Here is a 26,708-nt window from a genome sequence, read left to right as displayed (position 1 = left end):
CTGTGTTGAACCACTGGAGATGTTTGTGGTTTATGCTGCTATACAAGGTCATGGTCAACCAGATTGGTTCCACACTTGGATCCATCTGTTTCAGTAGCATATTTGTCTCCAATGGAAAAACAAACAGCAACCATGGAACTGCTTCACAGCAGCAGTCATCTCTGGATGACTCTTCAGCAGTTACTGTGGTTCTGATTAAGGGTACCTGAAGGGCATATTATATTGACCGGCTCACACAGGCACAAACCCCTGGCTTCCATGTCAGCCTTAGATGTTTTCTTTCTTTGCTAAAGTGTTCTGTTCTCATTACCATCACCAACTTCCCCTCTAATCTGCACACAGCCTTTGCCTCTACAGCTCCATCCTGCCACCAAGTCATGAGACAGAGCACAGGCACATACGGCCACCAACCACATTGACCCCTACTCTCCTTCCCTGTGTCTCATGGAAGAAATAAAATAAGGAAAGTTGCCCGGGCATGGCAGGGTGGGGGGACTGGAATAATGAACCAGTGAAAACTGAGAAGCGCCTGTGCGTTGCTGAGAGGCGACATACTCAAAAACACTCAAAATTAAAAAAAAAATCACAGAATGTTCAGGGAGGAATTCCTCTGACTACCAAGCAGCCCAGACCTGCATCTCCATTTCAGAGAGACAAAAGTAAGGCTCTAAAATGGTTTGTTTTCCATGATTTTTACAGCTTGAGATTTTTGTTATACAATCCCCTAATAATCACATGTATTTCCTCCTTTTTTCAATTAGCTCACAACAGCTTCCATGACAATACTAGGAGGAAAGTTAGGCTGAAATATAGTACCTGGTCCATGATCAGCAAGTGGCTTTCCTTGCTGAGAGGGGATTTGAACCTGGATCTCCTCAGTCCAAATCTAACATCCTGTATGATACAGGATAGAGATAATATTTTCATGAAATCTAGACTATTACATATTTTATCCTTTTGTCGGATTCTGTCCCTTTCACTTTTCATATTACACCATATGCACCATACGTCTAAATATTTTGATATTTTACACTATACCTTTTGTAGTATCTTCACTTTTGTCTTCATATTAAATTGTTTGTAATAAGCTGAATCTATAAGGGAAGTCCATTTGAAAAAGGGTGATTTTTTTAAAAAAAAAGTCTTTCCAATGCTTCGGAATAGCTATACTGTCAATACAAGTTGCTTTTGAGCACTTATGACAGCTATGACAGCCAGTGAAGTGTCCTCTGACAATCTACATTTTTAAAATGGTTTCCATTGTTTAAAATCTGTAGCACAAATGGAGAATAAACATGAGAAGAATGCAAGTTCCTTCACCCACACAGACTAGCTAACAAATGCATTTTATGGAACATAATGAACACATAATACATTGTACTGTGATGAAGACAAAAATTATTGTCGTCATACAGTCATAAATGTCTTTGTGTGTGAATGAAATACCTCTCAATAATTCAACTTGTATAGTGATGCAGCTCAGTACTTCAGCCATTAGAGCTGAAATTCTGTGCATAGCCAGGCTGCTTAAATCCCTATTGACTTCAGACTAACTATGTGGAATTACTTCATTTTTTTATTTGCAAAGTTTTAGGAATGACTGCATAGCTTACTTGGCCTAGACTCATTCATGAGTAATCTAAGTCCTAAGTATAATAAACATTCTAGTTTATTGTGTAGATTTCATTCACATCATTTGTCAGACCTTTTTAAACTCCTTGAAATACTAATCCATATCCTCTAATATTTCAAATATGAAAATAGGGATACTCTTGGTCCTGGCAATATCACATTGAGTATCAGTAATGGTAGTACCTCCAGACACCACTATGAATTGTATCACATAATGGTGAGTTTTGTTAATTCCCACCCACCCCCCGTCATTGCAGACTGCCCCCCTCCATACACACACAATGTTGTCCTGAAGGGATGCTTCTGGGATGGATGCCCAGAACAAAATTTCAGCTTCCAGTATAGCCATTTTAAATAACCTCCCAATGGCCTGTAAAGATGACTTCCTGACTCACCCCTTCAGTTTCCTAATTCTCTTTTTTGGAGTTTCCTCTTCAGAAATTAAATATGACTTATGTCAGAATGTCTAGTCCCAGAAAACCTAACATGGTTGCATTTAATTTCCAAAGAGGAAATGCATAATCCTTTAGGGAATCCGTTACAAGGAAATGGAAAGAGTCAGGAGGATCACATCTCTTCAGAACACTAGGAATATTACATGTGATTCTCAAAACATTATGATCCTTAAGTGGTGTGGCAGAAGTCTTGCATTAAGTCCTGTGCTGCTCCATTCAGGATCAAGTCTCCTTCTCTTATATGTCTAATGACATCAACAATATACTGCCCTTCAGGTAGGGTTGCCAGGCCCCCTCAAGCTCCCAGCAGGGGATTGGGGCCTGGCTCTTACCTCTGTCCTGCCAGGGGGCACGTGTGCTCCTGCAAAGCGTGATGATGTCACTTCCACGCTGTGCACGCGCCCCCCCAGCGCACCCACACTCCACAGGGGCTCACTTTGGGGGCTGCTGTGGAGCGCAGGAACGCTCCTGTACTCCACAGCGGCCCAAAATGCGCCCGCAGATTGGGCCCGTTTTGAGGCGCTGTGGAGCGCGGGAGTGCTCCTGCGCGCCTCACCGTCCCAAAATGGGCCTGATCTGCAGCCGTTTTGGCATGGATAGGGCCCGTTTTGGGATGCTGCGGCACACAGGAGCGCTCCCGCGCTCCACAGCAGCTCAAAACAGGCCCAATCCGTGCCAAAACAGGCCCGATCCGTGGGAGCACACAGCTCCACAGGGGAGCACGCACTTACCTGCTGGCCAGATAAGTGGGGGTGGGGGTGGGGATGAGGGTGGGGGATCCCCTGCCCCCACTGGGGGTCTGGCACCCCTACCTTCAGGACAACTTAATGCCTACTCAGAGCAGTTTACAAAGTGTGATATTATTATACTCACAACAATCACCCTGTGAGGTGGGTGGGGCTGAAAGAGCTCTGAGAGAGCTGTGACTGGCCCAAAGTTAGCCAGCTGGCTTCAAGCAGAGAAGGGGGGCATGTAGAAGTTGTCCTGCACCAATATCTTATTGGACTGAAGATGCCTATATGTTTCCCACAACAGGGTAAACAGCAGTTCCACAGGGACATCAGATATTCAGATAAAGACCTGGGAAGAAAAGGGTAAAGTCTACTCCATACTCAAAATTACATCATTTCACACCAAATCAGGGCCCTGTGTGGCTGGTATTTACTAAGAAAAACCTCTGGGATGTCCAACCACAGAACTCCCAGCATCACCCCTAAATAGGCTTATATACATGTAAAAACTGCTAACCCAGCTAAGCAGCAGTAACCCTCTTCCTCCGCCTCCTTCAAACAGATCCTATTGTGTTCTAATAAAAAATTGATAAGGTACAGCAAAAAGCATTAATTCCTGCTCTGTCCTGTCCATCTTTCCCATGCTCCTCTGAACACATGCATGCACAGTCATGAGCCAACACGGTTTAGGAAACCTGCCTCAAAACCAGTCCAGAAGGATTTTATTCCTAATATTAGAGGAAAGGAAAAAATTTCTCTTCATAATCAAACCTAACATATACTTTCAAATCCTAACTTCTTAATTCATTTTTGTATGTATTTATAGAAGATTCAGAAGCTTTAGAGATTATTGGGGAAGGATGAAAGCTGATTTAACTACAACATCTCCTTGAAATTTTTATATAAAGTATTACCTTCCTTCCAGAAGCTTGTACTTCAACCAAATCAACGAAATCAACAGTGAGGTAAAAAGGAAAAAAAATTCTAAGTTATGGGAAATAGCTAATCCATTTTTTAAAGTTTCAGAAAGCTTGAATTAAGCTATTACATGTATCCTGAAACTTTAATGTGGAAATCTGTTATGTCCTATTTTTAGCTTCACATTCTAGAAACATTGAGGCAGTTATTTGGACTACATTTATGTATCCTCATATATATTAAAAAGGCATTTTGCATTCAATTCAAAACAAGGGATAAACAAATGGTTTTGAGGGTGAAATTATCCAGCAGTTAAAAAACAAATAGGGAGAACTAATTTATATCACTGATAACCATGAGAGGTTATTAATGAGTCAGGACCTGATTGGCTCAATACTTGCCCAATATATCACATTCACTTGCCCCTCCCCTTTTTTGTAATCAACTAAGCAAAGTATTGATTTTGCTCAAGCAGAAAGTAGCCTTTATTTACTTCTATAGTTTAATATAAATGAAAACCTGCAAGGACTTGCAGAGGACATCTCATTTCCCCCTCTCCCACCATGTCCCCTTACCCTTTCCTGCTCCCCCATAGCCTCTCCCGTTTTCTTCCTTCCTTCTTTTCTCCCCACCTACTTTTGTCTGTTCTCTGTCTTCACCTTTTCGCTTTTCCGCACTCCCTGGCAGCCTCTTCCCTACAGCCCAGTTGTGTGCTGCTGTCTGTACCAGGCCCAGTTGCATGGTGGGGAACCTGCAAGGATTTCACTTTTCTTGTATCCCCTTCCCCACGCTATTTCCTCCTTCCCTCCTTCTGGCAGCCTCCATATGCTCATTTTTCCATATGTCCTTTTCTCCTTCAAAGCCACTAAACAACTTACCTTTTATTTACCCCTTAATCTGCATCTATATTTCTTAATATATTTCATTTATATGCAGCCTTTCTCAAAGCAGCTTACATTATTCTCCTCTCCTCCAATTTATCCTCACAGCAACCCTGAGAGGTAGCTTAGTCCATAGGGTTGTCAGATCCCCCTGGCAACTGTTGGGAGATCGGGAGGGTGTGCATGCAACACTTACCTGTGTCTGCCTCGTGTGCACCTCCACACCCTGCCATGATAACATCACTTCTGGAAGTGCCGTTGTCACATGGGGAAGAGCGCATGCACACTTCATATCAGGGTCGGTTCCTTAAGAACACACTCCCCCACCACATTTAGACATTTCTAAACAAATCCTTTACCTTATAAAATTTTCTTTGTATGAATTAACTCACCCCAGGCTGAAGGCCAAATCTTTTTGTGTAGCAAATAAATCAATATTCTAATCCCTGTAAAGACTTGTAAGATCCATCCTAAGAAGACAGGTCTAAGCAAGAAAGTGATCCTGTGGTGGCCCCAGAATGTGATCTGATTCACAGTTAGAGATCACCCTTGTTCATGGGGGCAGTATGCAGATACACTGCATCTATAGTCATGGTAATTTAGGAAGCATCCCGAAGAACTGATTGAGACAAAATGACTTGTGGTTCAGTTTTAGAGATATGTCAGACCAAGGGCGTAGACTTTCCATTTTCCTGGGGGGGGGGGCTGGGGCTGGGCCAGAGGCACTGCTATATCCGGTCCTTAAAAGAACTGGGGTCCAGTGACATCATAGGGAGGAGCACATTTTAAGGCCATTCAGAACAGTGCTAGTCACGATCCCAAAGAAACTCACAGTTATACTACCTAGGATTGTATATACCTTGCTTTCTTAGCATGCTGCTTAAAAACTCCACCTTAAAAACACAGACATACAGAACACATTATTAACAAAATCACATAATTAAGTGCACATTCCTTGCCAATGTTCTCTCCGAGCTGTACCTAGGGCAAAAGGAATTTTTTAAAAGGCCTCTGATCTGTTCTCCCCCACCCCCACAAATCTTGTTCATGAAGATGGGCTTTTTCATTTTTTCAGAGAGACAGCACTCAGGCTGCCATTTTAGGAATTGTCCTTTTTGGCAATAGATAACACCTCTCCATTAAAAATTGAATTGGAATTGAAAGAGGAGCTTAGGAGTGGCTGAAGCACCCCCAAACACTACCATGAAAATACTAACTGTTCTCCCACACCCAGCCCCCAACAAAAAAACAGCAAGCAAGCAAACAAACAAAGCTATTTCAGCAGGGAAACAATGTCTACTCCTTCCTAGTGTTCCATTTCCAAAATACAATGTAATGATAAAGTAACTGAAAAGTAAAATAAAATAGACTCATTTTCCCTATTAAAAGGGACAGAAACTATTCCTTAACAGAGTAGCATTGATTGCAGAGAAAATGTGATGATGGGTAGTTGGAGCATGCTGGCTGGTGTCGGTGTAAAAGAGAAAGAGAAAATAACAAACTTATACTTGCCTTAGTTTTAGAAAAGAAGTAAGATTTCTTTATTATAGGATTTCAATCAAAGGATTGTTCTGTGCAGTAAAGGAGTAAACAGATGCCCTGACCTGTCTATCTTTCTAACTCTCTCGTTGCTCCTCTTCTGAAACTTGAAGAAAAGGACAGTGTTAGAAGTGGTCTTGTTGTGTCTTTCTGGCTGTCCATGGTAGCCACAAAACTTTCCTCCAGCACCACATTTCAAATTAATCCATTTTCTTCCTGTCAGTTTTCTTCACTCTCCAACTTTCACATCTATATATAGTAATGGGGAATATCACAGTTTGGATTATCTTGATGTTGGTTCCCAGAGAGACATCTTTATTTTTAGGGATCTTCTCTAGCTCCTTCACAGCTGCTCTTTCAATCTTCTTCTGATTTCTTCATTGTAGTCTCCCTTTTGGCATTTCTTGTTCCATATATGGTAAGAGTCTTTGGTTTAAAATTTTGAGCATCACTTTGCTTGCATGGGAAATTAACACAATAGTTCAATAGTTGCTGCTCTCTTTGGCATATAATAAACAATACAAATAACTCAGGGTATTTTAATATCCAGTATATATCAATCCTTGAATGTGTTTGGCATCTGTCAGAAAAGAAAGTATAGTCTCCAGTATTCAGAATTTTGATCCTCCAAGCATCTTCTAAATGTAGCATTTCCATATAATTAAACACATTTGGGGGGAGTTTTTTTCACCTATCATTTTTTTCGATCCATTACCCCATTCATTACTCCAAAGATTGTTACCTGCTTGAAAATCGAAAAAGGATTGGAAAACATTTTCATAAAAATTTTCTCTTGCATTGTTTGGCGCATATATTGTTGCTAGTGTGTAAATCTTGCCTTCTAGGAGCCTGATTTTCAAAATCATTTATCTTCCATCAGAGTCTCTTAATTCTTCTGTAGCATTTCTTTGTAAATTGTTTATATAAACTGCGACTCCTTTTAAAAATCATAATAAACACAGAAATACATAAGAGCAAAAAACAGGAACAAAGCCCCAAAGAATCATAGAAACTGTAATATAAATAAGAGGGGTGGACAGTCATGTGCTTCATCTGCCATTATAACTGAGTCCCTCATATGAGTTTGTCATTGCTTGCCCCTTTGACCAAATTCAAGGGGGCTTGAGCCCCTCAGCCCCCATGTAGTTCACCAGTTGCCCGGGGGGGCTCGAGCCCCTCAGCCCCCCGTAGTTTACACCTATGTGTCAGACAGTTCTAATGTGTATTTATGAGGAGTAACAAGTTATATTGCCCTGATCTGGATAGCCCAGGCTAGCATGATCTCGTTAGGTCTGGGAAGCTAAGCAGAGTTGACCCCTGCTGATATTTGTATGGGAGATCACTATGGAAGTCTAGGGTTGCTATGGAGAAGCAGGCAATGACAAACCACTTCTGTTTGTCTCTTGCCTTGAAACCCCTATGGGGTCTTCATAAGTTGGCTGCCTTTCTGCTGTCAAAAAGTTGGAACTGTAGTTGATTTTATTAGCTCAAAAAGAGCTTGTACATTACCGAATGTTTACCTCTGCACTCTGTAAGAGAGACCTCGCTTTAGAATTTTTCAGGTACAGACTAAAGGGATATACACATGTTCATTCGCACATGCCAACCTGAACCATGTCTTGGATCTTTTTGCCTATATATATAAACAAATGTTTTACCATTTAGAATGGAGGATGTAGAGGGGGCAAGAAATTCTGTGCATGGATGACCATGAAAGTGAAGTCAGGAAAGCTGGAACCTTAGTTTGCCTTGGTTTGCCAAGGAAAAAGAGGTTGGAGGTTGGAGGATCCCTTACTGGACAGAGGAAGGGAATGGAAAGAGCCATGAAAGCTAGAATTTTTAGCTTGTGTTGAAAAGGGAAATAGAGAAAGAGAGGGTCTCTGAACAATGCAAGAAAAGAGCAGGGGGTACTGGAGAAGTCAAAAAGCTAGAGCTCTAGAATGAGTTGGCTGGGGAATGAGAGACAGATATGTGGAGCACCATGGACTTTTCACTGGCAGGAGTGTAAAAATTGGGTGAAGAAAGAAAGAAGCAGAGATATTTTGAGGTTGGGGCATGACAGCAAGGCAGAGAGAATAAGTTTAGGGATCATCTATGAGTAAGGTTTCAGGAAAGAGGGTTGAAAAGGAAACAGGAGAGGATAAAGCAAGCAAGGGAAGAAGGGGTAAAACTTAGTCCATAGGGTAGCCAACCTCCAGATGGTGGCTGGCAATCTCCCAGAATTACAACTGATCTCCAGACGAGAGAGACCCATTCCCCTGGTGAAAATGGCTCTAGGGCATTATACCTTGCGGAGGTCCCTCACACCCCCAAACCCACCATCTGTAGATTCCAGGCCCATAATCTCCAGGAATTTCCCATCCCCAAATTGACAACCCAACTGGTAGAAAAGGCCCCTTTGGAGAAACTTATCAAATATGAGGGATATGGGGGGTCCATTTCATGGACTTTTGGGTCAGGTGGTTTTGAGAAGCAGGTGTTTCAACACTGGGGTTATTGGGGGGTTAGGGTTAAAACGCTACAAGAGAAGGATCTTTTGTTATTTTGCTATTGAAGAATGGGTTTCAATAGTCCACAGGTGCTACTCATCCTGAATTATTGTTTCTGAGGGTGATCTCAGCACATCACAAGGCAGGCCTCTGGTAAGAGTTTCAAAATTCTTTAGTTACATAAGATTGTTATGGGCTACTTCAGTTATACTTCCATTTTATGTATTGACCTATTAAGATGTGGTCTGTGCCCGTTGTTTCTTATATTTGTGTCTACTCTGATGTAGGATGCTTTTATTTTAATAGAGTTATGTCTGGGTATTCTGTATATTCTGGGTATTCTGTATATTTTCTTCAAAATGTTATTTTCCTTGTTAAAGAAATCTTGATTTAGAGTATCTTACTAAGCTCTCACAAGTACCATGCAGTCACCAAGAATAAAGCAGGAAGTGATCTGTCCTTAAACCGGGACTTTACTATAAATTTGTTAAAGCAAATACTGAATAATCCAGAGGGGTAATTTAAAAAAAAAACCTGTATGGTAGCTGTGGAAAGGGGGTAGAGGTAGCTAGGATAGGAATAAATGAAACTCCCTAACTGAATCTACTACGTAGGTAAAATAGATGGTAAAGTGCGGTTGACTATTTTGCCACAGCATCTTCCTTTCATTCCTTTATTCATTAATTAGTGATTTCATATACTTATGTTTCACAAAGTTAGTTTTAAAAACTCACAACAGAGCTCACAACAAACAAAACCACTTTGCCATTCTGGCAACCACACTTGTTCTCTCTTTGTTACCTTTGGCAGGATGGCTTGCCCCTGATAGAGACTGTGAGGGGAGGGGGCAGGAGGCATTTATTTATGTAGGAAATAACTAAATAAATTGACCTGTCAGGCTGATGGAAACATACCTGTGGTGTTGCCCCACAGCAAGGCTACCAAGTCTAGAGACAATACAATGACAGATTGCCACAGTGGTTTCATATTCCTGTCTCAGCTAGGTGTGTTGTTGTTTTGATTGTTCTCCTTTCCTGCCAGCTCACCAACCTACCTGTCTCTGCTTGTATTTATTTTGTAAAGTCCAGTCAAAGGTGAGGTGCTGATGTTTATCTGCTAAAGGAAAATATGATCTTTCAGTCTGCAGGCTTTAACCTAGGATTTGTTTTATGGGATCTTGCGGGGCACTTTACTCACAGATGGCCCCATAAAAATTATTATACTAATCATTTTTATTTTCATGTAGGACAGAAAGAAAAATGATGGGACAGTCTTTACTTTGGAGATAGCACTGGATTCCCAGTAGTGAGTTTTTAATTCCCAGTAGTTAGCTCTGGATTATTACCTCATCTGGAAATATTTATGATGTTTTGATCCAAGTGAAAGCAGAGCTATGTATCATATCCATATTTATTCACAAGGAGGTCTCACTAAATGCAATAGGTCTTGTGCCTAAGTATTCTTTTATTTATTATTTACTTCATGTATACTCCACCTTTCTCCCTAATGGGAACCCAAAGCATCTTAAAACATTATCCCAAGTTGGGACCCAAAGAGACTTACATCATTGTTCTCTCCCCCATTTTATCCTCTCAACAACCTGGCAACCATACTTGTTCTCTCTTTGTTGGCGACGTAAAAGCAGAGCCCTGCTATGGGCAAATCTGTTTCAGCTGCCTTGCAGGGGAAAGGAGAGTCTCTTGAAGAGCTGGTTAAGCGGTCGGTCGTCGAAGCTATAAAGCCCTTTGTTGGTAAGCTGAATGAAATCGGTCAAAGGGTTGGCTCAATTGAGAGCGAAGTGAAAACCATTAAGGAAGCAGCCTCGGGGGCAGAGCAGTCTACTCATGAAAACGCAGAACTCATGAAGGCAACAAACAAAGAAGTAAAGCTTTTGGAGAATCAACTGATAGGGCTACAAGTGGATCGTGCTCAGACGGTATTGCGTCTCCAGAATGTGAAGGAGGAGGAAAGTGAAAATTTAAAGGACTTGGTGTCGGAACTTTTGGCAACATCCGCAAAGGCAACTAAAGAAGAGTTAAAAAGCGACATTTTGGAAGTCCGTCGGACATCTTCAAAATATGCAACGAAGCGTCAGCTGCCTCGTGAGATTATTATCGACTTTTCATCTAAGAAGACTCAGGACACCATCTTATATAATTCATACAATGTGGATTTGGACTTTCTGGGTAACAAGGTTAAGATATTGAAGGACGTTCCATTTTTAGCTCGGAAAAGAAGATTCAAATACAAAAGGTTTGCAGCTCTTCTGAGGAAGCGTGAAATAAAATACAAATGGTTATTTCCGGAAGGTATCTGGTTTAGTTATAAAGACCAAGCCTACAAGATAACGTTGGAAGCACAGCTAAGGGACTTTGTGTCTAACTATCAAGAGTTCCAACAAGAAGAGGACTTAGAAGCTGAAGGAGGGGGAGAACGGAGCGAGCACAGCTACTGTAGCTGTTCAGAGAGAGCTGCGACCGAGACGTGGGGGGGGGGGGGAAGAAGACCTGATCCTGATTGTAGTTTGTATTTTATAAGATCTACTGATCTAATAGCATATTATAAAGTTTTAACTTTAAACAATTGTAGTATGAAGGGAAAGCAATACCTGTAGATGTAGTGTGTGTGTCCCCCTTTCCCCCTGTTCCCATTTTTCCCTTTTTGTAGTGTTAGTAATTAAAAAAATAAATAAAATATTTAAAAAAAACAATATAATTGACAGCTAGGACATTCACTGAGCAAAGTATAATAGTGAAGAACAGGACATTCAAAGAAACAGATATAATGGGGAAAAGTAGCAGAAAAATGTTAAAACAAGCATAAAGCCAAGCACAGAGATGAAATCTATCTAAAACAAAGCATAACTAATTTCCATGACATCTTTAGCAGCATAGAAGCTTGCTAGTAGGCACATATCTACATTAGCAGATAGTACCCAATAGTGAAACGTTCAGTCCTCGACCCTACCGAGGCATCTCTCTGTGTCAGACTATGGAATCCCCATTACCTAGAGTTCGTCTCCCCCTTTCTGCAAGAAGCACCAAATTCTTGATTTCAAAAGGTTTATTGAACGACTAGGCTTTGATACAAGTATCCATATTCCAAGGCCTAAAAAGGATCTTGGCTGAACATAGGCATTGTTGAGAATGAGATAGAAAACGAAACTTGTGATACATCAAACCCTTCGCTCCCAGCCTCCCCCCCATACTCCAGGGCGATGGGAACTTGGCTGTGGTGGAGATGTAGACCTTGTCCCCAGGCTGCAATTCCCACTGCTCCACACAATGGCGATCAGCATACTTTTTATAATCTGCTTTCGCTTTGGCCAGAGTTTTCTGAATTAAGGTCCATTGTTTGGAGATGGAGGTCCACCAATCTCCCAAGTCTCTGGCTTGCTTGCTTTCTGGCTGTAAGTTAAACGGAAACGCTACTCCTTCATATCCATGCACAATTTTAAAAGGTGTTTCTCCTGTGGAACTGTGGAGCGAATTGTTATACGAATATTCTGCTAAATGGAGCAGCTCGGTCCAGTTATCTTGCTGAAAATTAATGTAACACCTGAGGAATTGTTCTAACACTTGATTTAGCCTTTCAGACTGCCCATCGCTCTCGGAATGGTAGGCGGAGCTTAATCTTTGTTCAATGCCCGCTAGTTGTAAAAACTCCCGCCAAAAGTTGGCAACGAACTGTCCACTGCAATCCGAAATCACCTTGGAAGGAAAAGAGTGCAGTTTTACAATATGCTTCATGAACAAACTGGCCAGCTTTCTAGCTGTAGGCACGGTGGTGCATGGAATGAAATGAGCTTGTTTGGAGAACAAATCCACCACCACTAAAATACAGGTACAACCTTTTGAGGGGGGTAGATCAGTGATAAAGTCCATAGAGATCACCTCCCAAGGCCGATTAGGAACTTTCAGGGGCTGTAGCAATCCAGGAGGCTTTCCCCTTCTAGGCTTGGCCATAATGCAAGTAGGACAGGAAGACACATATTGCGACACATCCCTTCTCATTCCTGGCCACCAAAACTGCCTTTGAACCAAGTGTAAAGTCTTTAGATAACCGAAATGGCCTGCAGTGCAGGCATCGTGACATTGCTGCAACACCTCTTTCCTGAGGCTAGCGGGAATATAAAGTTTGTTTTCTTTAATCCAGTCTCCCGCTGCCATTTGAGACATTTTCCCTATGGGCGCTCGCTCCCCCTCCTTTTCCACTTCGCTTTTCACTTTAGCTCTCCACCCATTTGGCTCACTCTGCTGTTTGGTTGCTTGGCTACGAGTGGTGACCACACCTCCCAACTGATGGGGAGAGAAGACAGTATCGATAGTCTCCTCCCTTCTGCTTTGAAGTTGGGGCGTGCATGAGAGAGCATCTGCTAGGAAGTTAGATTTGCCCAGGAGAAACTTTAGGGTGAAATTAAACTTTGAAAAGAATTCGTCCCACCGAAGCTGTTTAGCATTAAGCCTCCGGGGTGTGCGTAGAGCTTCTAAGTTTTTGTGGTCAGTCCACACCTCAAACTTATGACATGCCCCCTCTAGCCAGTGCCACCACGTAGAAAGGGCTACCTTAACCACGAAAGCTTCCTTCTCCCAGACATTCCAATTACGCTTTGCCTCGGTGAATTTCCTAGACAAGTGTGCACAGGGCCGTACTTTTCTGTCCTCCCTTCTCTGCAAGAGGACTCCGCCAACGGCCGCATCGCTCGCATCCACTTGCACTATGAAGGTTTGGTTTTTGTCTGGGAGCTGGAGGACCGGTTCAGAAGTAAATTGATCCAGTTTTTCAAATGCCGTTTGGCATTCCGGCCCCCAACTAAGCTTGCTTGTGGGTTTAGCCATTTGCTCTCCCCTCCCTTTTGTCTTGAGCAAGTCTGTTAATGGGAGGGCGATCTGGGCAAACCCCTCAATAAATTGCCTGTAAAAATTTGCGAAGCCCAAGAAAGATTGTAGTTGCTTTTGGGTAGTAGGGGCTTGCCATGCCTTTACTGCTTGGATTTTAGCAGGGTCCATTTTTAGTCCTTGCCCTGAAATGCGGTAGCCCAGATAGTCCAATTCAGTGTTATGAAACTCACACTTGGACAACTTAATAGGGAGTTTATGTTGTATCAGGGTGGTCAAAACCTCTCTGAACAATTTAACATGTTCCTCTCTTGTGTCTGTAAAAATTAACACGTCATCCAGATAAATGACCACTCCCTTATATAAAAATTTATGTAGCACCTCATTGATCATTGACATGTAAACAGCAGGTGCCCCAGATAAGCCAAAAGGCATGACAAGGTATTCATATTGGCCTAATGGCGTATTGAATGCGGTCTTCCATTCGTCCCCCTCCCTGATTCTGACATGGAAATAAGCATCTTTTAAGTCCAACTTTGAAAAGATCTTACCCTGCGCCACCACACTTAGTAGGTCCCAAATCAGGGGAATTGGATAGGCATTGGTCATGGACACAGTGTTGATGCCTCTAAAGTCCGTGCAAAGTCTCAATCATCCATCCTTTTTCTTCACAAACAGCACCGGTGCTGCATGGGGGGAGCTAGCCGGGCGGATGAAACTTCTCTCCAAGTTTTTATCTATGAACTTTCGGAGCTCCTCTCTCTCAGCTGGGCTCATCGAATAAAGCTTTCCTTTGGGCAGACTTTCTCCTGGGATCAGTTCAATCGCACAATCAGTCTTTCGGTGCAGTGGTAAGCTGTCCGCCTCCTCCTGGCTAAAGGCTTGTGCCAAGTCTCAGTATTCCACTGGAATCAGGTTGAGCTCTTTTGCAGAGAGCAACGCTACTTCTAAGTTCAACGAGGCCTCTTCCCCCCACTCCGTTTGCCAATGATGATTGCGTCAGTATTCTCGATCGAACACAATCATTCCCTTGGCCCAGTTAATGTAAGGGTTATGATCCCAAAGCCATAGGATGAGGGGATATTTAGCCACTTGGCTGATGATATAGGACCGGCTCTCCCAATGTTTGTCCATCCCAGTAGGTACCAGCTCTGTCTCTCAGACAGCTGGGTTCATATTGGAACCATCCATTTGTTCAAAGATGATCGCACTTTTAAGTTCTCGGGTTTCTAATCCCAAGCCATTTACCAGGGCGGGTGCAATAATGTCTCTTGAACAGCCCGAATCGATTAAAGCCTGCACACGGATATGAGTTCCCCTCTTTGGATTGGTTAGCATTATGAACAAAATGGCCCCTCTCTCTCTCACCTCCTCCGGGGTGGACTCCTGTGTGATCTGCCGTTGGGGCCTCCTCACGACAGATCCATCTCGTTTCCCGATTGCGGGCTGGGCGTATCCGCCTCCACGAAGTGAGCATCAATCTCCACTTGCATTTCTTCGGCTTCCAACCCTTTATCCAGGCGGCCCCGTCTTTGTAGTCCTCTACCTCGGCTGGTCCTCGGGGCTGGAACTGGGCAAGTGGTTGGGGGAGGTGGTTGGACTTGCACTCAAAGAGGGCACTGAGCCGTGAAATGCCCACTATTTCTACACTGCAAGCAAAGGCCTTGTGTCACGGGCTGGGCCAGCCCAAGCAGGGTGGTTCAAGTCCAAACCTTAATGCCAGAGTCTGAGGGGAGTTCCAAGAGCAAAAGCCAGGTCAAACTGGTAGTCAGAGCACGAGATAATGCCAGGAGTGAGTCCAAAGTCCAAGAGCAAGGTCAGGTACAATCCAAGGTCATTTACTGGTAGTGTCAGGTCCAAAAGCAGGCATGGGCAAGGAACACGGAGTGGTTGCAGGCAGTAGACACATTGCTTCCACGCCCGGCAGTTCCTCCAGACTGGCTCTTATAGCCAGACATGGTTTTCAGCCAGCTGCTGGGGCTCCATCCTGATGCTACTCATCGTCACTCTCCAGCAGCTGGCATTGGCTCAAGAGGCGAGCACTGCGCCGTCTCTCCTGCAGTTCCAGTCTCTGGCGCTGCCTGCGGTGTTCCTTGGGCGTGGGTGAACCTGGGGGGGGTGGAGGCTCTTGGCTGCGCTGCACCTGTAGAAGTCCCTGGCTGAGCTTCCCCTCTGGTGTTGGAGCTAGAGGGTGCTGGTGTCTCAGCTGCTGGCTGCAAGCTCTGATCAGCCAGCAGCTGTTGCTCCTGATTGCTGGCTTCTGCTGAATCAGGGCTAGGGCTGGCTACACAGGGCTCCTCTTCTCCTGAGGAGTCCTGGCTGGCTACACGAGGCTCCTCCCCTCCAGAGGAGACCTCACTCTCAGACTGGGCCATGACACCTTGCCTCCATCGGGATTCTTGAGCTCCTCTAGCCGGTGGCATTCCACGGGCCCCTTGCGCTACGGGCGGTGGTCTTCTATTTCCCATCGCCTGTTGCTGCTCCACAAGGTGGACTACTTGGGTGCGGTTTTCCACTTTGCATGCTAGTTGTATCCAACCCATGAGAGTTGGGGGATCATCTTGCATCAAAGCCCAGTCCAGTAACCTAGGGTTCATTCCATTCTGGAACATCACTATTTTTGTCCCTTCTTCACAATGGGGACACTTGGCTGCTAACTAACGAAATTTGGCTGCATACTCTCTCACGGGTTGAGCTCCTTGTCTGAGAGTTTGCAGCTCGGTATGTGCTCTCTCCTCCTCTAAGGGATCTTCATATTGGGCTCATAATGCTGCGATAAAGTCCTGTAAAGTGTTCAGTTCAGGAGCCCCTGAGTAATATAGAGTCACGTACGATTCTGCTGCCTTGCCTTCCAGCCGTGATGCTAAACGGGTAACCCGACTCTCCTCGTCTGGGAACAGATAGCCCCATCGATTGAAGAATTGGAGGGCTTGTACCACGAAAAATCCCAACTTGTGGGTATCTCCGTCAAAGGTGGCCTCCAGCTTAATCCACCCCATAGGTAGCTCTGCTGCACCTTGCCGTCCCTGGGCTAACGGTGGAGGGCTGAACTGCGCTGGCTGCTGAGGCTGTGGACGGAGGGGAGCCGGCACCCGACCCGGGATCTGCTGAGGTCTAGGCACTGGTCTCGCTGGCCCCCTTTTGCCATTCCCGCCTGTCTGACCTGACCAGCCTGTCTCCTCAGAGTCAGGCCGCGTGCCGGCACAAGTTGGCCTGCTGGAGGAATTTGGGCCCCTCCCTGTGCTCCTAGACCAAAAGGCCCCAGTGGCGGCAGCACCGGAATCAGTGGCGGCAGCCGTTGTGGTGGTGGTAGCAGGCCTGGGGCGGGTAACAGTGGCGGCGGCAGAGGAAGCGGGGCTGGTGTTGGTTTCAACGGCTGTGGCTGTGGTAGCGGCTGCGGGGCAGGAATTGGCGGAGGTGGCAGCGGCGGTTGTTGTGGCTGCGGAACCTGAGTCGCTCGGGGTGCTGGCAGTGGCACTGGTTGTTGGGGCCCAGGCTGGACCTGAACTTGTGGCTGGGGTCCTGGAGCGGGTAGCTGAGCTCAAGCGTGCGTACTTCCTGCTTCTCATCCTCGAGAAGCCAGCTGGGAGGAGCCCTCACCCTGCACCAACAGGCTGATGAGATAGAAAGCTTGAGCCAGGTCTTCATCACACCCATCCTGTCCTCCAGCCGCCGGTAATGGGCAGGAGTGCCGAATTCTGTCTCCTCCTCCTTGCCCAGCACTGTCTGAACTGGCTGGAGCAGGGTCTCTTCCCAGCCGCGCTGCTGTCTGTCCGCTTCTTCCACGGCATCCTCCGAAATCCCCGGCACCCAATCTTCACCTGCCGGAGTCACCCCCGCTGTTTCCCCGGGGTTTTCTTCCTCTTCCGCGGCACTCATCAACCAGCCCTTAGCCATTCCTGTAACTGCAAGTATTCCATACTGCACCACATGGGCTTGATTTTGCAAGCGGTTCCAACGTGGATCTGCGCCTTAGACTCCTGCGCCAATGTCCCAAGTTCCAGTTGAGCCCACATCAGTGTAATCCCAACTCAAGAGTTCATTATGCGTGGTCTCCCAGTCCTGAGGCCCGCTGGCCTCCCCTCATTGGACATCCTCCACCAGGCGCCCAGCCTCCGCATCCCAACGGTACCACGGTTGGGAACTGGCCCAAGTAACGCCTGCAGAGAGCGTGGATAGGTGACCCATTTCCCAAACAGGTCCTCCCGTTGCTCCCAGCTCCGTCAACCCGATGGTCCTACTTAGATCAATCATCGAGCAGGAAAACATGGTGCCAACTCGCCTCTCCCTGGTTTCCCAGGGCCTAGAGCACCACTGCCGAGGAGTTGGCAATGATATCAGCTTTTCGCGTCCACGGATCCCACTCGTCTTTGGTCGAGCTCCCTCAAGGATCGCTCTGTCCTGCCCGGTACCACCAGCAGCCAATTCTTTTGCCCCAGCACCCTCCTCTCCAGGCACAGACGGATCAATCAGGTTCTTGCTAGCATCCATCCTTCCTGGGTGAGGGGTCAGGGGAGTTAAAGTGGGATTCTCAACAAAATGTCAGACTATGGAATCCCTGTTATCTAGAGTTCGTCTCCCCCTTTCTGCAAGAAGCACCAAATTCTTGATTTCAAAAGGTTTATTGAAAGACTAGGCTCTGATACAAGTATCCATATTCCAAGGCCTAAAAAGGATCTTGGCTGAACATAGGCATTGTTGAGAATGAGATAGAAAACGAAACTTGTGATACATCAAACCCTTCGCTCCCCCCCCCCATACTCCAGGGCGATGGGAACTTGGCTGTGGGAAGGCTTGGCCCGTCAAGGTCTCAGGCTGTAGAAACAGATAAGAGTATTCTCTCCCACGGAAAACACGGTCAAAACAACATCTGGACCTGGAGGGAGAAAAAGGCTAGCAACTACAGATTAAACATGGCGTAACTCTGACCAAGGAACCACACAACATATTAGATCCTGACACTCTGCACTATTTTCTTAGCACATAGTCCTGTAATCTGGGTAAAAAGCACTCCTGAATAATTCAGTTTTGCATAGTTTGCGGGAAGCCAGGAGAGTAGGGGCTTTCCTGACCACCTCAGGCAGGCCATTCCGTAAAGTGGGGGCTAGCACAGAAAAGGCGCAGTTACCCAAATAGGTCTCCTTAATTAGTTGGGGGAATTAGCATTAAAGGAGACAAGTGAGGTGGGGTAAGTGGGATTCTCCACCTATGTCTATGGGAATTATTCCTTTAGAGAACTCTCAAATAAAAAAAACAAAAACAAAATTAAAAAATAAATAATAATTTAAAATTTTAAAAGAAATAAAATTTAAAAATACAGAAATCACACATAGCAAACACATGGAGCTAACTAAGAAGACAATGAGGAAATGGGAAAGCAGTTTCAGTGGAAGGATGATAATTACCAGTCTCAGAGAGACGAGGAGGTCCGGGGAGAAGCCCCCAAATTACCAGCATTTCATGGAAAGAAGAAGCCCAGGTTGAGGGTGTGTGGATGGGTATTAAGACACACACACACTGAGCACATGGCTGGGCAGTCCAGTTATAGGGCAAAATGTATCCTGGGGCAAAACTGATGTCTTTGTGCCAAAACAATGGTTTATTGGCTTGTTCAGAGGTAGGACAATAACTTTGGAAAGGTCTAATACATCTGTTTGGGATGGATGATAGGTAAAAATATTGTTTGATGACCTGGTAAGTACTGGAAGGGGAGGCTATCAGATGTGTTGAATAGCTTTGATTAGGTAAGTGGGAGAAGGCAGGTAGAGGAAGATGTTGATGAGATTAGGCAGGGAGTTTTCTCAGGAAGCCTTGTTATCTCCACTGCTTTCTGGGGTGTGAAGGCCATCAGTCAGTCATTCCCCCTATGACTCATGGCTTGATAACTTTCCAGGCTCCAGGCCAGCTGGCATCCATTCTAGGACTTATTGCAAGGGGTTTATGATATTCCATATCCATAAACTGCCCTTTTACATGGGGGTCTGACTGCTAACAGCATGTGCAGCTGTTGATTTTGCCCAATTGTAGGGTGATATCTTCAGAAGACCCTGTTCAATGAGCAAAGCTACTGTGATGGAACATAGGGGGAGAGGCGGTCGTATAGAACTCTGAGAGTGCATTACAGTAGTCTAGTCTTGATGTTACTGTGGCATGGATCCAGGTGTCCAGATTGGCTGTGTCAATGTAAGGGGCCATCTTCTAGGCTAGTCTGAGTTGTGAGAAGGCCTTTACTTGTTTCTCTAGCAATAGTCCTGTATCTAGTATAACCCCTAGGCTCTTATCTGAGTCAGCCAGGGCCAACTGAACCTCATCAAAGGTTGGAAACACAATGTCCTTCAAGATCTCTGCTTTTCCAACCACCTCCGTCTCCACAGTATTGAAACTCGCTTGTCTGCAACAGATTTGCCATTTCCAGGAATCCTTGAGGTTTGACATATGAACACTTTAGGTTAAATGCTCTGTAATCCTTTTTAATATTTAGTGTTGCCCCAAATGACATCACAGACTTATTTCTGTTAAGCTGATTTATAGCAATCCTAAGCAAAGTTACACCCTTCCAAGCTCATTGACTGAAAAGGGTAGAACTCTGCGTGAATTCCAATAATAGTCTGTCAGTTTTCACTATTTCCATGTCCCTTCCCTTCTCTGTGTTTTCCTGTTTCTTATTACTATCCGTGATATGTCTTCCCACAGATCTTTGTAGAATGCATATGTGTCTGTGGTCTAATTGTTCTTATGTTTGTATCTTGTCTTCCAAAGAAATAAGTGATATGTTAGCTTACAATAAATCTGTGAGGTATGATAGTTAGGCAGAATGATAATGATTTTATCCAGGTCAACAAATGAGTTACAAACATGCATCACCACCACCACCACCCAGTCTTACCTTAGCCACTGAATTCTGGCTGTCAAGAAGCCAGGACCTGGACCACAGATAGAAAGCTCCCAACTCAAATATACCTGGAATGTTTACAAGGGTAACAGTAAGGTTCCTAACATTTTTCAGCTTCCCAGATTCAACTTTTAATTAAATTTATCCAGTCAACTCAAAAGTAATTGAAGTCAGTAATTATTATTACCAGATTGTTTGCTTTTATTGTGCTTAGTCTCCCCTCTTCTTTTTCTTTCTTTTTATTCTTCAATATCATGTTGAAAAATGGACTAGTGGGATTGTTGGCCAGGACTTCTTTTTCTCACCATGATTTTCATTGTGTATTTCTTTAGATGGTTCCATGACTCAAGCGTCCAGCCATTTGTTTATAATATTGAGCTGAGAAGGATGTGATGATGTTAATATATAGATAGCTTGCATTTAAGTCACATTTTCAAATTTCTGCAATCTATCTCCTATTGTATTTATGGTCTCACATATTGATTGTACTAAATTACACTATGTAATCCACTTTGCAGTGAGAAAAATGGACTATACATAACATAAACAAACAAATAAATAAATGAGCAGTGACAGGCTAGAATCAGGACACTTGCTCTACTCATTGTAGGCAGGTAAATAGCAGATAATAGGAGAGAGCAGGTGGAAAAGAAGGGGACTGGGATGGTATTCCTTCCCTGAAGATAGCTACAAAAATACAAGTAGCAGCTCCTTGAGGTCAGCAGTAATGAAGTCAGTTCCCAATGAGACACCTGGAGGTGGAATCAACTTTTGGCTGTTGCCAACTTCAGGAACTCCATGCCACAGGAATGACATTTTAAGACAAATTACAGTGGGAGACTGGTGAGATTACATGTCATAAATACAATCGCAAGGCACACCTCCAAATGACATGAGACAATAACACTACATCAGTTCATATCAGAAAGATCTGGGCCACAACCATGATGGAAATATCAAAAATTACAACTGACCAGCACTTTTCAAAAAATGAGATGACACCTGGGGGGAAATAGGAATGCAGTAGAGGGGTTTTGGGGTGGGATCATACATATTTTTAAGAAGAAATAGAATCATAGAGTTGGAAGGGGCCTTATAGACCATCTAGTCCAATCACCTGTCCAAAGCAGGAACAGCCTAAAGCATCCGCAACAAGTATTCATCCAGCCGCTCCTTGAAGACTGCCAGTGAGGGGGAACCCACCACATCCCCAGGCAGCTGATTCCACTGTCAAATTACTCTTAATGTGAATTTTTTTCCTAATGTCCAGCTGATACCTTCCCTCCTATAGTTAAAACCCATTGTTTCAAGTCTTATCCTCTGCTGCCAAGAGGAACAGCTCCCTTCCCTCCCCTAAGTGACAGCCTTTAAATACTTAAACAGAGCAATCATGTTGTCCCTCAACTTCCTCTTCTCCAAACGGAATATTCCCAAGTCCCCCAGTCTTTCCCTGTATGGCTTGGTCTCCATGTACTACTGTTTGATCTAGAGCAAGATGGCAGACCCTAGCCGACTGCGATGGAAGATGTCACAGGCAGCCTTTCATAGACAGCATTGCAGTAATTTAATCTAGATGTAGCCAAGGCATGCACCACAGCAGCCAGATCAGGAAAGGCTGCAGCTGGCTTATCAGTCAAAGTTGATAAAAGCCACAAATCCATAAGTGGATGGTGGTAACACAGAGAGGAGGAGTATGTAAGAACCATAATTCTCACATGAGCCTCTTGATAGCACCAACAACTGTTCAGTAAGCTAATTTGGTTTTATCTTCTTTCCATTGGAGAATATGTACCAGTAGGGTTTTCCCCCTTTTCTTAGTTATATATCTGGATTATGACTAGACATGGGCATGAACAGCAATAGGAAGCAAAAAAAGCCACGAACACCCCGAACAGCTGTTTGCGAACAAGCTGTTCCTGAGACCCCATTCTAAACGAACAGGTGGTCGTTTCAAGCCTCGTTCGTTGTGTTCGTCCTCCGTTCGTCAAGCCAAACAGCCTGGCACCTGCAATCAATTCCCCTGGCAACAGAGGCATGGACTGTCTGAACTCTGTCTGAATTCTTTCTGGCTTTCCTTCTGGCTTGTAAATTACCCCTCAAAGTAGCTTCCAAGCAGCAGACAGTCCAGTTTTTGCCACTGTGAAGAGCAAATGGCAGGAAAGGGGGAGACCTATGGATCGTGCCTTTCGCGGGGTGTAATCTCTCTGAAACTTGGGGGGGGGGTCTTCAGAGGACAGTGAGGACTATGTCCCCTGCAAATTTGGTAGGTATTGGACATTGGGAAGTACCCCTCAAAGTAGCTGCCAGCAGATGTTGCTGTTTTTGCCAGGACAGGTCCCTTTAAACTATCAGTTGGCAGGCAGCAGGGGGGAATCCCCACCTGCTGCCTGCCAGATGTTAGTTTAAAGTGATCTTTAAAGGGCCAGGTAAGTGGGTTTGAGGGGAGGGGGGCTAAGTGGGAGGGGTTGGGTGGGGTGGTTCTGGCCCCCACAAACAACGAACATGTTTGGGAACAGGTCATGTTCGTCCATGTTCATTGTTCATGGATGGCAACGAACCATGAACAGTGTGTTCGGGTTTTTTTCATTCATGCCTATGTCTAATTATGACTACCTTTTGGAAAAACTAGGAAAATGAAAGTGAAGATAATATAGTAAAGATAAAGAATCTTAAAACATAGATTTAAACAAAAACCTTTGGCTTAAGACAACCATCCCTCCTTATAGGCACACTTTTAAAAACATCCATATAAAGTTGTGGTAGTTGTCATATGCAAGCAAGACCCATTTGTTGCTTTCATTTATTTCAGTGAGCATGTGCTGAAGAACTTCTCAGTAGAATTTCCCCTTTGATGAAAACAAATAATTGATTTTCTTGAAACTTCACATCAAGGAGGTTCCAGCTTTTGAACATTTTGAAAATGCCCACAGACGGGAGCTTGTGAAAATAATATGCGGTGTATTTTCATTGCATGTCATTATACTATCCAAAATATTTTCAACTCACCATTCTGCAGTTTCAGAATGGTCTTCCATGTTAAAATTATTTGCCTATCCATGGATTCAGTAATATCTCACAGTTTTAAATTATTTAGGTAAAGAGAACAATCAGCACTGTATTTGTTGATCAAAGCAACATATTCAGTATGAAGTTTTGTTGGGGGGGGGCGTTAAAATGAGATGATGAATGTATATTCACCTAAGCTTAGAAAACGTGAGAGAATTTATCTCAGGTAAATAAAATCTCATGATAAGACATAATTGAAGTTAATCATATTTGGATATATACATGCATATTTTTGAAAAATTGCACATTATCTGTTACTGTAGGTGCTGATAGGCCACACACAGAGGGGATATAATCCTCTGAAATCAGTCAGCTTATGTGCCTAGCTCTACATAGGAACGGGCTGTTAATTTTTGAAACACTGTTTGTTTTCCAGCAGCTTATATGGAAGTCAAAGGTACTTTTCATGCATGGCTCTGAAGGCTCACAGAAACTGTCAAAACAGCATGTTTGTAATGATGTATGATCAAAGGAGAAACATACATTGCTCAGAAGCTAGAAAAAAGAAACTAAGAATGTGCCAAAAATCTTAGCTATTTTAATTAATTGTGAGTTAAAAGAAACAACTATATGAAACTAACAAGTCAGTCCTATTAGCCTGTAATGCTACAAAACTATAAATACTTGCTTGGAAATAAGCCCCATTGAACTCAGTGGGCATTACCTCTGAGTAAACAGCATAAGATTATTTTATGTGGGATATTCACAGCCATTGTTTCAAAAGAAAGATGAAATATATTGCCTGCATATATTAACAAAGAAAGAAAATGTGAAAAGAAATGTTCTTATTGTAGATCATGGATGACCTGGTAGGCTGGATCCCTCCTCTCAAAGTTGTATCTTACCCTCAAGGGTCCTACCATATTCTAATTAAAAAGCAAGGTACACATTTATGTTTACACTTTCATTAAGAAAAGGATACAATGATCAAATATGATTGTTTCATACAAAGGACCATTGTCAGTTTGACCTGTGAGGAGATCTTCTGAAAGCACATTGGTTCATTTCCAAACTGACTCTTAAACCATATGGGGGCATGGGCTTCACTGCTGTAAGGACTATCTACTATGTAATGTCAACAAGACTGAGTCCAGTAGCCCCTTAAAGACCAACAAGATTTCCAGGGTATAAGCTTTTGAGAGTCAAGGTCCCTTTGTCAGACTCTTGAAAGTTCATACCCTAGTCTTTAAAGTGCTACCAAGGGTTGCCAACCTTCAGGTGGAGCCTGGAGACCTCCTGGAATTACAACTGCTCTCCAGACATCTGTTCCCCTAGGAAAAATAGCTGCTTTACAGCAGGGACTTTATGGGGTTATAACCCACTGAAGCTCCCAGGCTCCACCCCCCCCCCCAAATCTCCATGAATGCCCTAACTCAGAGCAGGCACCTCTAGTGCTGGACTCAAATTTTGCTGTTCTACTGCAGACAAACATGGCTACGCATCTGAAACCACAAATATTTTTGACCCCCTGTACCAGCAGCCAGAGCATACAATAGCTTCAGAGACTCCTGTCTTAGTCTCATGGTTTACTGGTCTGAGTTACTTACAATGATGTAATACAAATAAGCCTGATTAGCAAATACACAGAGTTCTGTGGAACAAGCAAATAATTATTTATTATTTTGTGTGTTTCATGAGTTGTTGTAGATAAGATTCTACTTCAGATGCATGGTGGATTTCAGGTGCATGGCATGTACATTCATGAGACCACACCAAGGTCAAATTTAAGCATTATTTTTTGTAATTTCAGGTGGGTTGCCATGATGGTCTGCAGTCGAAAAGCAAGATTTGAGTCCAATAGCTCCTTAAGAGACAAACTAGATTTCCAGGATAAACGCTTTCATGAGTCAAAGCTCCTTTCCTCAGATACCTAATGAAGGGACCTTATTTTTTGTAGGATTTATCACACAAATGAAAAGCATTATTGTTACGTTCTTGCAAAGTACACTAATGACCAAACTTAGAATTTCATAATTCTTTGTACAGGGAATGCAACATTTTAATGAATTCTGCTTCACCAAAGAATGGGAAACAGATGCTCTGTGCCAGGAGTCCATAGCGAGGGAAAAAACATAAGCGTTTGGCCTGAATTCTTTTGTGGACATTTGATTACTGCTGTGACATCTATTTGATGGCATTTTTAAAAGGAAATTTAAAAGAAACCACCAAGAAAAGACTGAAGTGAATAAATAATTTAAAATCTGCAGCCAAGGAATTTAAATACATGAAATTGAGCCCCCTCAGTTTCCCCACTGTTGAATAGAGACTAGAAGGACCTGGGTTCAAATCCCCACTGTACTGTGTGGTTCACTGGATAACCATTGGTTAGTACACTGTCACACAGTGCACTGCCTACTTAGAACTGCACCCTGTTTTCTGACCAGCATCCATAATATATCTACCCCCTCCCCCGAGTGTACAGCTCCTCCTGTCTTTAATATTGTAATGAATATTACAGGAGTTGGATAGAAAACGTTCTGACAACTTTGCTTTTGAGCAGGTAGAATGTTTGTCAACATTCTGCACATATGAAAGCATTTCACTAATTAGCGGGGACTGGGGCGGCGAGGAAACCGCTGTCACGCGACTCACGACCAATTTTCTTTTGGAATAAAGAGGACTGCCTGTTTGCATAATTATGTTTTTTATGTACAGGAGAATAGGAGAGCAGACAACACTATCCGTTTGTGACCACAAACTTTGACCCACGCAAGGCAGTTTCCTCAAGCCTTCCTAGGATCTTGCGCAACCAAAAGGAAATTCACTTTTGGTTTCCTTTCTGACTAATTTCTGTTGAAATCCTCTACATTTCACGTGGCCAGGCGAACTACTGGAAACCCTTCTTGGCTGGCTAGTCAAAGCAACGCCCGCATCCCAATTCTATTTGGATTGCGCAGACAGATTGGTGGGGATGCCAGTATGTGGGGAAGGGTCCGGCCTTGTGGGGACTTGGTTTTGACGACAGTCTCGAGGCATGAAAACGAAGGCTCTTTTCCTCCGCTGGCTTCCTTTCCGCTTAGGCGTGCGGCTAAACAGCCCTCTCCTAACGCAGCGCTGTCAGAAACACGAACACGCCCTGGGCTGGCGCTGCGATACACAAACCGAGCCCGCTGCGCCCGCCTTTCCAAGCAGCGCGCCTGCCAATAAGGGTTGGAGTCCCCCCTGTCCCGGAGGCGCCTCGCCATAGGCCGGCTGCGGACGTCAGTCTTCGGCCGCCCCCCGCTTTGGGAACTGACGCAGGGGCGAGGAGGCAGCGGAGCCTGGGCT

The 26,708-nt window shown here is 44.1% G+C and overlaps 1 protein-coding gene across 1 annotated transcript in view; it reads right to left on the bottom strand.

Annotated features, from left to right (window-relative positions):
* CCN6 (cellular communication network factor 6) overlaps positions 1–16,095 on the bottom strand; it is a 50,169-nt gene extending 34,074 nt beyond the window's left edge. Inside the window, exon 1 of the mRNA XM_054971603.1 lies at positions 15,843–16,095. Coding sequence (XP_054827578.1) covers positions 15,843–16,095 — 253 coding nt within the window. The remainder of the gene's footprint in view (positions 1–15,842) is intronic.
* Between the last annotated feature and the right edge of the window lie 10,613 nt (positions 16,096–26,708).

This window comes from Eublepharis macularius, chromosome 1, assembly GCF_028583425.1.
Source record: "Eublepharis macularius isolate TG4126 chromosome 1, MPM_Emac_v1.0, whole genome shotgun sequence".
Classification (NCBI taxonomy): Eukaryota; Metazoa; Chordata; class Lepidosauria; order Squamata; family Eublepharidae; genus Eublepharis; species Eublepharis macularius.
This window is presented reverse-complemented; position numbering and strand designations above follow the sequence as displayed.